The sequence below is a fragment of the Belonocnema kinseyi genome, chromosome 2 (genome assembly GCF_010883055.1).
Source record: "Belonocnema kinseyi isolate 2016_QV_RU_SX_M_011 chromosome 2, B_treatae_v1, whole genome shotgun sequence".
Taxonomy (NCBI): Eukaryota; Metazoa; Arthropoda; class Insecta; order Hymenoptera; family Cynipidae; genus Belonocnema; species Belonocnema kinseyi.
Genome location: NC_046658.1, coordinates 75188182 through 75201606, shown reverse-complemented (window position 1 = coordinate 75201606; position 13425 = coordinate 75188182). Strand labels below are relative to the sequence as shown.

Below are 13425 nucleotides of genomic sequence, written 5' to 3'. Positions count from 1 at the left end.
ATTTCAAATTAGAATAATATCTCATTTTCAGCATTTACAATTAAATAATTTTGAATAATAGAATTCAAAATTGAATGATTTAAACTGAATGCTTTAAAACTAAACCATTTGAAGTTTTAGAGAACAGAATTGAACAGATGTCTTATTTTATATACTTAAAATTATTAAATCTTTAATTTGAAGCCTTCAATAATGATTACTTAAAATTTAGGCATTAAATAAGTGCAACATTTAAAAATGACCAATGCATTAATAAAGCGTTTTTTATTATAAATTGGACAATTTTAAACCAAATAATTGGAATGTAAACTAATGTCCTTAATTGTGAGCAGAATTAAAAGAAATATATTTAGGGGTCTCTTATTCGGTTTTTGCGAATAAAATATTTATTTAATTTAAATAATCGCTGTTTGTGTATTTTTTTAGCATGCGTAATTTATACTCTTTTGAGTAAAATACGTCATTTAAAGTTTTGTCAAAATCTAAAAAGTATAATTAGTAGTCTCCCAAGCCAGGTTTTGGAAGAATATTTATTTGAATTAAATAATCATTGATAAAAGATTTTTTACTTCAACAGGCCTACATTGAACTTTTTTTTACCTTAATTCATCATCCAGATTTTTTGCAGACTTTAGAAAAAAATTTACATTCTATTTTCAAAATCTAACTTGAGGAATCCACACATTATTGTGGGGGGGGGGGGGGGGGGGGAGGTTTCAGCGTGAAAAAGCACTCTTTTTGCGATTTTTTTTTTAGTATGGATTGAGCAAATGTATTTAAACTTTTTGTGCATTATGAAGTATACTTTCGGCAATATTCTGCAATTTTTTCATTTCAAAATATTTAAAAACAAGCCAGTGACAGAGATTGTCCGAGAACGTATTGAAAAAAAATCAATTCGCGGTGTTCACTTTATCTCGGTAGGAAATGATCGGAAATCAAAAACCATTAAAATGTAGTCAAAGTATTATCAAATCCCCCCCCCCCCAACGTTCTTTGATTTTTTTACATTTACAAATTTTTGGTGGTCATCTAAAGTGTAATCTTCTATTTTCCACGAAAAATTCCACCATTTTGGGGGTAAAAAACACCCTTAATTTAAAAAAATGTTTAACTAAACGTTGTGGGGAGGTATTTTATATGTAGAAAATGTGCACCAAGTTTGAATTGAATCAGTAAAGTAGTTTGAAATGGCAGTGAACACGGACTTTGAAAAAGTAGTTTTGAGAAAAACGCGTTTAAAGTTTTAGAAGCCCGCATCTGTCAGTGCTGTAGTGCTAGAGGACAGGAGACTAACTAGACAATAACTTCTAGAGTTTTGCTCAGATCGACTTAAAATTTTGGTAGTAAATTCTTGAAATGTTTAACAATAAGAAGTGGCAAACAAAAAAATCCATTTTTTGACAGTGCAAACCTTTACCTCCCTCTTAATTTAACCAAACCTCTGAGTGAATCAGTTCATTCAAAAGAGTATGCATGCCTAAGTAAAATAATTATTTAAATTAAAACACATATTATGTACAAAAACCGAATTTAGGGACCCCTAAATATTTGTTTTTAATTCTGTTAACATCATGGGTATTTTTGAATAACTCTAATATTTATATTGAAAAGTATTCTAAATTTAAAAAATCATACTTTGAAGCTTTTTTTATAACGTATAATTTCTAACAAAAATAATATTTTTAAAAAGACGAATAAAATGGAGTTGTACAAAATATAAAATTATTTTGCCTGTAATAAATGCTCAAAATACAGGAAATTCAAATAATTATTTCAAATAAACAATTTTAAACCAAGCAATTTTTTAAATTACGTTAAAATTTCTTTTTTAAAGTGCATAACAATTAAAAATTAGTATAGTATACCATTTTTAAAATGATCATAAATATTTAATTAACTTTGAGATTGGCTGTAAATTTAACGCTTTGAAAGTGAAAAAAATGACAAATCAAGAATTGTACTCCTAATAACTTAGCGTTTAAAATTAGAATTGAAAATTCATTATATGAGATTAGAAAAAAAATAATTAAAAAGTCATAAGCATAAGAAACTCACTTGATAATAAACCAAATTGGGCGTGTCTTGTGCTACTGTCCATTCTAATTTTCCCGGATTGCCAGGTTGACATTCGAGGCTCAAAGTCTTGAAAAATGCATCAAACGAGTCGAATTTTGCACTCTGGTCCACAGTTTGATGAATCCATTCACAATATCGTCCAACCCCCGTTGGTATTTGTTCTCCTTCTTTATCGTAGCCGACACCGGCGAAAATTTTTTCTCTCTTCCTTTCATCTTCCGTTTTTTGCCCGTATCCCCCTTCAGGATTATCAGTTATGTACAGGGGATGATATCTACACGATTAAAAATTATAAAAAGAATTATCACCGGTCATTCAATTAAAATTAAAAATATAACCAGTCATTCTTAAAAATTAATAATACAAGCATACTATTGCAAAATGATTAATCTTATCTATAAAAAAAAGGGTAACGATATGTCTCGAAAATGTCGCAATCCTTATTGTTGAAAACCTGACTGAATTTTCATTAATTGTTTATTTTAGTTTACTATTATTTATTATATATTTAGTTATTGTATATCTTAAAAATTATAATTTGAAAATTAAATCTACAAATAAATCCATTTACTAATGAAAATCATAGATAACCTTAGGCAAATGAAGAAAAATTGGTCCTATTTAAATGATCTTGCTGGCTTACATTAAAACTTTAAAATTATCTTATAAATTATTTAAAATATTATATATGTTTTATGGTAGTGCTTTTCCCTGGAAATTACTATTTGTTTGAAAAGAATTTTAATCTAAAATCACACTGTTTCGAAGAAGATTTAAAATTTCTAAAAAAAAAAGGTTGTCAGTTTTTTCCACGGGATATTAATATCTTTTCAAACAAAAAACATCAATATTCGCAATTTTCAACAATTTTAGTTTTTTTTTTCATTTCACACCCGAAATGGATAATTTTGTTCATAAATGATAAGATTTCGAAAGTAAAATTTGTTTCATCAATCTACCGTTTTCGATTTTTTAAGTGTTTTTTATCAATCATAATTTTTCAACATTTTTGGTACCTGATTAGAGTTTTGCACAAAACATTGGTATTTAAAAACAATTTCATGATGATTTGAACAAGATTTAGAATCTTTAAACAACTTTGTATTATGCTAGTGTCTGTAGTCGGAAATTAGTATTTTTATAACAATAAAATTAGGTTTGAAATAAGATACACATATTTGAACAATTTTCCGTTGTGTTAGCGCTATAGGTTCACAAAATTTAACAATTTAACGTTATGTTTTACGCACAATATTGGTATTTTCATACAAAAATTATAATTTGAATAGAATTCTAGAATCTTTAAATAATTTTGGATCGTGTTAGGGGTTTTTTCGTCGGAAATCGGTATTCTTTAAATAAGAAATTATATTAAAAGCCAATAATTTTTGTATAAAATAATACAATTTATAAACCTTAGGAAATCTCGGAATTTTTCAATATTTTTTTGTTGGAAATTGAAATTTGTATTAAAAGATTTCAAAGAAGTTTTAGAGTTTTTAAACTATTTTATGCTGCGTTGAAATTTTAAATCGGAAATCGGCACTTTCAAATAAAAATAATTAAATTTAAGCAAGATTTAGAAATTCCGAAGAATTTTTAATTATATTAGTATTTTTCTTCCGGAATTGTTTTTTTTAATTTAAAACAAAATATATTTTAAATAAGATTCACAACTTTTTAAACAATAGTTACAATATTTAAACAGTAATATGTTATATTAGTCTTTTTCGTCGAAAATCGGTATTCTTGATAAAAAAAATTAATGTTAATAAATTATAAAAAATAACCTGGCTTTTTTCTATCATTTTAGATAATATACTGTGAAATAAAAAAATGCCAATATTAATTTTATATCACGGTAAAAAAATGAGCTGTGACAGGGATATTATTCCTTATTATAGCTAAACATTTAGCCGAAAAAGAACGAAGGAATTTAGAAAGATGCCTGGATCAGCGAAAATGAATATCCTTGACCATTTTTTCCATATACCAGGGATATCATATAGTCAAACCCCGAATAAGTATAGCTATAATAGGGATATTAAGAATAGGTGTCTAATCTGAAGCAATTATCGGAAAAGCGCCGGTGCATTATGGGAGCAGCGAAATAAAATGGCGACGGTGTAATCGGGAGCAGTGACAGTTGAGATTTACTTTGGACAATTAAACGCTTTTTACCACTTAAAATGTGCGCGAATGTTAATATTAAATGGAGTTTATGATGCAGTAATAATAATTTACATTTGTTTCGATTGTAGGCGATAAATATATTGAAATATCAAGAAACGCGATAAAAACAACAAACTTGACCTCCAAATGCATTACACGGATTTCAGGGAAATTCATTTTCGCGATACCAGACGAAAGATTGGCTACTGTAAGTTAATATATTTCTATAACAACTATATTTTTTTCTAATCTGAAGATAATAAAATTATACATAATCTGTCGAAAATATTAAACTTTCGAACTTAGCAATTTTGTCCAAATTACTGATTTACGAGAACAATCTACATAAAGTAACTAAATGTTTAACTCTTCTAACTAAACGTTTTACCTAATCCAAGCGTACACTTTTTTTGAGTTTAATATATTCTCGATTCACTCGTTCGCCTCAAGAATTTTTTTCCCGTCTACTTTAATTTAAAAATTGTGCGATACAATACAAAATAATAATCACACATGTAGCACGCGCTTTTCTCTAGTGAATATAAAAATGTGAATTAAAATTTGTAATCTCAAGTATTTTCATTCTAAATGTCAGAATAAATTTGAAAAGGAACTACGTTTAAATATCTTTATTGCGAAAATTGGTTGCATTAACGTTGAAGGATTCACTTAAACGTTTCCTCCTTTCATCATTAACAAGCACTTTAATGAGCAAAATTGATTATACTAACTTTGCAGGATTGGTGTTGTCTACTCCTCCTTCCACAATGAAAGTGTACGTGCGACCTCGTTCTACAGTAATTTCTGGTATAAGATGATCGTTTATGTACCAAGCTATTCCCCAAGAAGGTTTTCCTGTGAATTAAGATAGAATATTTTTTACTAATTGCGATATCAATAATGAGACACATAACGAAACACGAAATACGGCGTAGTTAAAAAAAACGTCATGCTATTGTTAACACTTTCGACATGCAAAGCTTCCCCCCCCCACGGATGACGTCACAAAATATGAACAGCACCCCTTTTTTAAGTCAAAACTTTTTCTTCGATTTCAATCAATAAATGTCAAAAATGAAACATACAACATACAAACATTATATTTTAACAGACTTCACAGACTAAAATTCACCAAGAACTAGAGAAATAGGCTGATTTTTTATGAAAATAGGCGAAGAATGAGGGGATAAATTATTTTGAAAAATTAATGTATGAGTATTATATTCAATTCTATATGGAATGCTTAAAATTTTAATTAATTTATAGAATTTTCAATAAAATAGTAGAATTTGCGGAATTCTTAAACAAATAGAGGAATTTTTTAAGATAAAGAGACCAAATTTTTAGAAGATAGTTGAATTTTCTATTAAAAAAAATTAATTTTCAAAAAAGATCTTTTATACCAAAAAATATGCATTTAAAATCCACTGGAGTTTTCTATCCTAAAAATACAAATTTTCACCAAAGGAGTTACATTTTTGACTAAAGAAGATGACTTTTTATCAAAATATTTGAATTTTTAACTAAATAAATATTTTTTTTTTACAAAATAGTTGGATTTTAACTAAAATGGTGAATCATCAAGAAAGAAAATGAATTTTTAATAAAGATGTTCAACTTTAAACCAAATAGTTGAATTTTCAATAAAAAAGATTATAACTTAACAAAAAATATAATAGTTGATATGTCCACCAAAAAAGTTGAAATTTAAATTAAAAACAGCCGAATTTAAACAAAAATTAATTCCTAACGAAATTTCAATAAAGAAAATTTTTTCGTTCAACAGAGAAAAAAATGTCAACCACATTGTGGAACCTTCAAGCCAAAAAGGCGAACTCTCCAAAAAAATATGTATAAATTTTTAACTGAAAGTCAATTTTCAATCAATGATTTGTAATTTCTACCAAAATAATATAATTTTCAATACAACAGTCGATTTTATAAGGCAAAAAGATTAATTTTCTCCAAAAAAGTTAAGTTTTAAACCCAAAGATATGAATTTTTGCCCAAAAGGTGAACTTTTAAACAAACCATTTAGCCGTTTAAGAAAACGAATTTTTAGCAAAATAATTAAATTTTTAACTGAAGGTGAACTTTCAATCAATGATTTGTATTTTCTACGAAAATAATAGGATTTCTAACATAACAGTTGATTTTAAAGTCAAAAAGATGATTTTACCCAAAAAGTTAATTTTTAACCAAACCGTTTAATTTTAAACTACAAACGATACATTTGTAACAAAAAATATAATTGTTAAATTTGCAGTTCAAAAAATTACATTTCCCATACAAAAAAAATCGAATTTTTAACAAAACATTTGAATTTTCAACTAATATGATGAATCAACCACAAATAAAATGGGTTTTAAACAAATAAGCTATTTCAACCAAGAAGCTTTTAAATGAAAAACAAACCAGAAACCATAACCAAAAAATTTGAATTTGCAAAAAAATTTGAATTCTTAATAAAATTGACTAATGCTTAACCAAACAATTGCTCCTTCAACCAAAAAAGATCGAATTTGTAGCAAAAGAGATGAATTGACCATAACAGATTTTTCATTCAAGAAAAAAGGAAAATGTGACCAAACTGTTGACTTTTCAAGTTAAAAAGGCCAGAAAATTAATTTTCAACCAAAGAGTTGAGTTTGCTACAAAAATAATAAAATCGTTAATGTGGAAAGACGAATTTTTAACAAACAAGCTGAATTTTCAACCTAAAAATATGAATTTCCAACAAAAAAGTTAATTTTCAACCAAACAGTTGAATTTTATACTAAAAACTATCGATTGTCAACATAAAATGAAATAGTTAAATCTGCTGTTCAAACAAATTATTTTGAAAAAATAAGAAAAACGAATTTTCAGCAAAGAAGTTTAATTTTCAAAAAAAGAGATGGAATTTTAACTGAAGAAATTAATTTTTGACAAAGCAGTTCCACTTTCAACCAAGTAGTTGTCTTGTCAGTAAAGCAGATTGATTTTTTCACCAAAAAATACGATATTACAAAAAATAAATACAGTTGCACACCAAATAGTTAAATTTTCAATTAAAACCGATCAATGTTTAACCAAAGTTTTGAATAAAATAGTTAAATCTTCAATTGATGGAAATAATTTTAAAAAAGAAGTTCAACTTTCAACCAAGTATTCAAATTTCCAACCAAAGATAATGCATTTTCAATGAAAAATTGAATAGTTAAATTTGCTGTTTAAAAATTAATCTTCAATAATAAAGAAAACAACAGAATTTTCAGCAAAATATTCAAATCTTCAACTAAATATTTTTTTTTACCAAAAGACAAATAGTTGATTATTGAGTTCTATTAATTCAGTTCGCATGTAAGCGGAAAAACCATAAAAGTGGGAAATTTCTTAAAAACAGGGAAAAAGAGTAATTTTGTGTGATGTTACATTGGCGTAAACCCCTCCACCTTACATCACAAAACACAACAATTCATGTTACCCCCTGGCACTATGACGTAGTTTTTTAACGGCCCTTAACAATATTATTACAAATATTATTCATGCATAAACATATAAATATATAAGAACAGTAAAGCACGAAAGTACTTTTTTACTTTTTAATAGAAATATAAACGTTTATAAATAGAAAAGTAGTTTAATACAAACTAAATTGCATATATACTCAATTCTAGTGGAAATTTTGAATACAAAATTTTAATATCCGCATTATTAATTAGTATAGGGAATCATTTGTTTCTGAATAACAGTGGACTTAAATCTTAGATTTAAATCCTAGAATTTAAGTTCTTTGCTAGAAATAATAACAGGTAAACATCAGAGCTATTTTTAATTGTTATTTTGTATTTGAAACCAGTCACTGAAAAAGGGCACACAAGCTCTTAATAAATAATGTAAAAAATTTAAATCATATCCGGAATTCTACTGATTATACAAAAAGAAAATCAGTATATTAAACTTCAAAACTGTATAGTTTAAATAAACGCATAGCCATAATATAATTAACATAATTAATCTACATTTTTCTAAGAATAATATTTTTTATATCTATATACATTCAGATATTCAGCAAGCAGAAATTTTGATAATTAGTTCATACCATCAACTGTATTCGACTCGTCCTTGCCTTCATAAATCAAAGATTTCTTTTATAGTATCTTTGTTTTTCAAATAGACATAAGAAAATAAAAAGCACATTATATTTAATTAAATAATATAAATTACCTGTGATTGCTGGGTATCCCTGTTTGCCACCAGTTGGCCCAATTCTAGCAAAAAACGTGTCGTTATTCGTAATATGTTTAATTTTCCATGGCTTTATTCCAGTTGTGTCTGGCAAGTTGTACAGGGAATTTATGCATTTGTGAACATGTTTCGAAGTAAAGTCGATTCGAATGTCCTCAGATGTTTGATCGGTTGGCTCATGAGCATTGGCTTCACCTCTAGAGTTTAATCTTCCGATGGCTGCGATTACACTGGTTTCAAATTCTGGGATCATTTTATCTTTTACAGGCTCATTCGTTCTCAAGGGTCGCATGTATGTCACTAGAAAACAATAAATAAAATTTTTTATATTCACTTTCTATTCAAGATGTAATGGTGAATTTGAATTTTTCTGCGAGTGATTAAGTGAAATAAACAAATTTGAAAAATAGCAGCAAATTTTTTGAAAAATAATAGCAAAATAGTATCATGAAATTTTTTAAATAGTTAATAGAGAAGTTAAATACTTTATAGATCTGGTATTCATAAAATATGCATCTCGATAAACACATTTCATCAAATTGCGTAAAATCCTTTAGAATCTTTTAAAATACGCCTGAAATGTGTTAAGGTCCTTTGAAAATACTAAAAAATTTATCAATCTTTTTAAATTTAATAGAATCTGAAATCCCTTAAAATCCGTAGAGATTCCTTAATATCCAAGAAATCCGTCGTCCTACTCCTAGATGTCGCTTGGCATTTAATTTAACTTAATTTGTACCCTGAAATTCTTAATATATTATTGACATCCTGGTATCTTTTCAAAATCATTTTAAATTTTCTGCTATCCTAAGAAATTATTTGATAACCATTAAAAAATTTGAAACCCCCTTAAAAAACTAATCCCGAAATTTGGAATGAGTAGTCAAATATTTATCATAAGTTTAGATGGTAGTAATTTCGTGACCAGTCCATTCCCTTTTCCAACTCTGCCAAATTTTCGGGACGATATAAGACGTGGCCTTATTTAAAATACTTAAAACTCTTTTAAATCCCTTAAAATTGATAAAGTTCCTGAAATATTGTGAAATTCCTAGTAATCCCACAAAAATCCAGTAAATCCCGCAAAGCTTCTGGAAATCTGTAAGGTCTTTTAGCATTTGTTCAAAGTCTTGAATTTAATTAAATTTGTTTGAAATTCCTGAAAAACCTTTCAATTTTTTCAAAATCCCTCAAATCTCGTAAAATTCCTTGAAATTCCTTAAAATTTTGTAAATACCGTCAAAATTTCTCAAAATCCTTCATATCTTTTAAAATTCATTAAAAAATATTTCGATCTCTGAAATCCGGTTAGACCCCATAAAATCCCTACCAGTCTCTTGAAATCTCTTAAAATTCCTGGAAATCTTTTAAATTCTCTAAAATCTCCTGGAATCTTTGTTAACCCCTTGATATCTTTGACACTCTTTTGAAATCTCTTGAAATTTTTTATTACTTGAAACACCTTAAAATACCTTGAAATCTTTGAAATTATCTGAAATGCTTTAGAATAATTCGAAAGAATCTAAAAATATTCAAACACATAACATCCTTTCAGATCTCTAAAATCATTTGAAAAATCTGTTAAAATCTTTAAAATATCTTGAAAAATTTAGAAATTCTTTGAAATTAAAAAAAAGTTTCGAAATCCCTTGAAATCTTTAAAATCTTAAAAACTTTAGTATCGTTTTAAATTCACTTAAAAATGTTTAAACTTTTGAAATCCTCTAAGGCATCATAAAATCGCATGAAATCCATGGTAAAAACTTAAGATTCCTAGAAGTCCTTCAAAATTTCATTCCATTTCATCTACTCCTCAAAGATTCTGTACAGAAACTCTTTGAAATTCTCGAAAATCTCTTGAAATCTTTGTAATCTTTTGATATATTTGAGTCTCTTTTGAAATATCTTGAAATTTTTTGAAGCTCTTGAAACTTCTTGAAATGTCTTAAAATACTTCGATTTTTTTATGTCTTGAATCTTTTGAAATTCTCTTCAAAATACTTTGGGATCTTTGAAATTATCTGAAATCCCTTGGAATATTTTTTAATTCTCCACAAGTATTGAAACCCCATAAAATCCTTTCAAATCCCTAAAATAATTTGAAGTCCTTTAGAACCCCTTCGAATCTGTTGAAATCTTTAGATTCTCTTGAAATTTTTAGAAATTCCTTAAAATTCCTGGAAGTCCCTGTAAATTCCATTCTATTCAATTTATTCCCTAACGCTCTCTACAAAAATTCTTTGAAATCCTTCGACATCCTTAATACACTTTACAGATTCCTTAAAATATTTGTAATCTCTTCAAACTTCTTGATATCTTTGAAATTCTCTGAAATCATTTAGAATATTTTAAAATAATCTAAAAGTTTTAAAACCCTATGAAATCCTTATAAATTCCTATCATCTTTTAAAATCCTTTACCCCCGCCCCCCCCCCGGGATCTATGGGAACCTTTAAAATATCTTGAAATTTCTTGTAATGTTAAAAAAATGTAATCCCTTTAAATCTTTCGAAATATTATAAATCTGGAAATATTTTGAAGTTTCCGATTTTAGCCAATCTATGAACGAAATTTAAAAAAGGCAAAGTGAAAAAATATTAATATCAATAATAAAAGCAAATAATAAATAAAATAATTTAATATAATAATTAATAAATCAATATTATATTATAATAATATAATAGTAGCACTAGTGTTATTTTGTCAAAATAGTAGCAAAATATTTGTATTGTTCTAAAAAAGTGCCAAAAAGTATCAATATAGTGTTGTGGGGCCGAGGCCTGCAATTATAAAATGACAATATTGTTTATATTAAAAAAGAGAATTAAAAATTGAAGGGAACAGCTACCTGAAGTGACTCCATTTTTGCGACTTCCATCAATGTAAACAGCATCGTTTTTGCCTCCCACTCGTTCATCTGGACACACACCTCTCTCCCCATCACATTGGGACAAGTGGGACATATAATAATCTACTGCCATGAAGTTTCGTGTTTTTTTATTGTATGCAATGACGACCACATCTCCACCAATCATTTTCGCTCTGTTTTCTTGCCCAGACAGACCAAAGGCAACATACTGATCTTCGTTAATTTTTCCAGATACTTTGATTTTTATGTCTTCACCAATAACTTCCCACTGAACTTGGACACGACCATCTAACATTTCTTTGCAATTGCTGAACTCGTGAGTTGATGGTGTTGGCAGAATTGGCGATGGTGTACTACTTGTCTAGAAAATAAATACATTCTTTAATAAATTGTTCTTTAGTCTTGCAATAAGAACAAATTTATTAGCTTGTTAATAGTGCCTGTTTGAGAAAAATGCGCTTCATTTAATATATTTTTCTATGAATTATCTATTAAATCTTCTCAAATTATGGTATTAAATATGTTTAGTAGGTAATGGACATTTTTTATTCATTATTACCTCGAATATCATAAATATTTCCTTGAATATCAATGGAACATTCCAATGGAAAGTTCGAAAAATTCCGAAAAATGTTCCATGTCTGAATTAATTGAATTAAATTAATTTAATTACGTAAATTAATCTAATCCCTCACGAACCTTTCCCGAACTTTCCTTGGGAACGTACTCTGATACATGGATATTTGACTACTTCTGGGAAACTTCCTGGAACATTTTTCGGAATTCTCCGAACCTTCCATTGGAATGTTCCAGGAATGTTCAGTGGAACTTTTGTGCACATTATATAAAAAATAGACGTTTAAATAAATTTGAACCATGAGAAGATTTCATAAACCATAAAAGAAAATCTAGATTTTTGAACATTTCAAAAATAAAGAAGCTATATTTTTTTAATGGTTCCTGGTAAAATTACAAATGATTTTTTATTTTGAAAAACTACATTTCAAATGATCTCCAAAAATGTTTAAAAAAAATGTGGAATAATTTAAGCCAAGTTTTTTAGTTTTGAAAGTTTTGTCAAAAAATTAAGAAAAAGATCGAATCATTTTAAAAGATCTTTAAGTTAAAAAAAAAAAAAATAATTTGAAACTTTTAAATATTTAAAAAATATTAAAACTAAATGTAGATTTTTGTTGATTTTGAAAAAAGCTTTGAAACTTTCAAAGGATTTTGAAAGGTATTAAGATAATAAAAAAGTTTCTCTTCAGATTCCTGGGAAAATTTTTAATGATTTTTTATTTTGAAAAATTAATTTTAAGAGAACATTTGAACAAATTCCAAAAGATTACCAATATTGTCAAAAAATAATTTGGAAGATTTTAAAACTACTTTTTTAATTTTGCATAATTTTAAAAAAACCTTAAAAAATGTAAATAACTTTAAACGAAATGTCTCACCGTCCCAAAATTTGGAATAAGTGGTAAAATATTTTTCATAAGTTTGGACTGAATGTTAAAAGATGTTTGGAAGGTTTAGAAGTTTTGAAAAGATTTCTAAAAATTGAAAATAAAAAGTGTAGATTTTTAAACTTATATAAAAAAGTTTCGAATATTTTTAAGAACTTTTGAAGGTATTAAGAAAATAAAAAACTTTTATTAAGATTCCTGAGAAAACTTTTAAGGAATAAAAAAAATTAATTTTGACAAAATACGAAAAATTTCGAAAGTTTTCTAAGAATTTCGAAAAAATCTTCAAGATCTTAAAAATGCTACTTTTTTGGTTGAATATTTATAATTTTAATTACAAATTTATCCATGTGTTTGTAAATGTAACTATTTCGTTGGAAATGTGTCTTTTCAGATAGAAAATTAATCTTTTTAATAAAAAATTCATGTTTATGGTTGAAAACTCAACAATTTGATTTAAAATGACTTTTTTTATCGTTAAAAATTAATATTTTTGGATTCACAATGAAACTACTTTTTAAATGTTCTCAAGAATCTCAGGAAAGTTATATTATTATGTTATATAAACAAATAAACTGAAGAAACGAAGTTATAAGAAATTTTTATTTT

At 26.8% G+C, this 13425-nt stretch overlaps 1 protein-coding gene across 1 annotated transcript in view; it reads right to left on the bottom strand.

Moving 5' to 3' along the window:
• The window catches only part of LOC117182725 (protein Skeletor, isoforms B/C), a 116297-nt gene that overhangs the window by 1308 nt on the left and 101564 nt on the right, over positions 1-13425 (bottom strand). Inside the window, exons 6-9 of the mRNA XM_033375830.1 lie at positions 11330-11711; positions 8461-8781; positions 4983-5106; positions 2059-2353 (exon numbers count right to left, since the gene is read on the bottom strand). Of these exons, the coding sequence (XP_033231721.1) occupies positions 2059-2353; positions 4983-5106; positions 8461-8781; positions 11330-11711 (1122 nt within the window). The remainder of the gene's footprint in view (positions 1-2058; positions 2354-4982; positions 5107-8460; positions 8782-11329; positions 11712-13425) is intronic.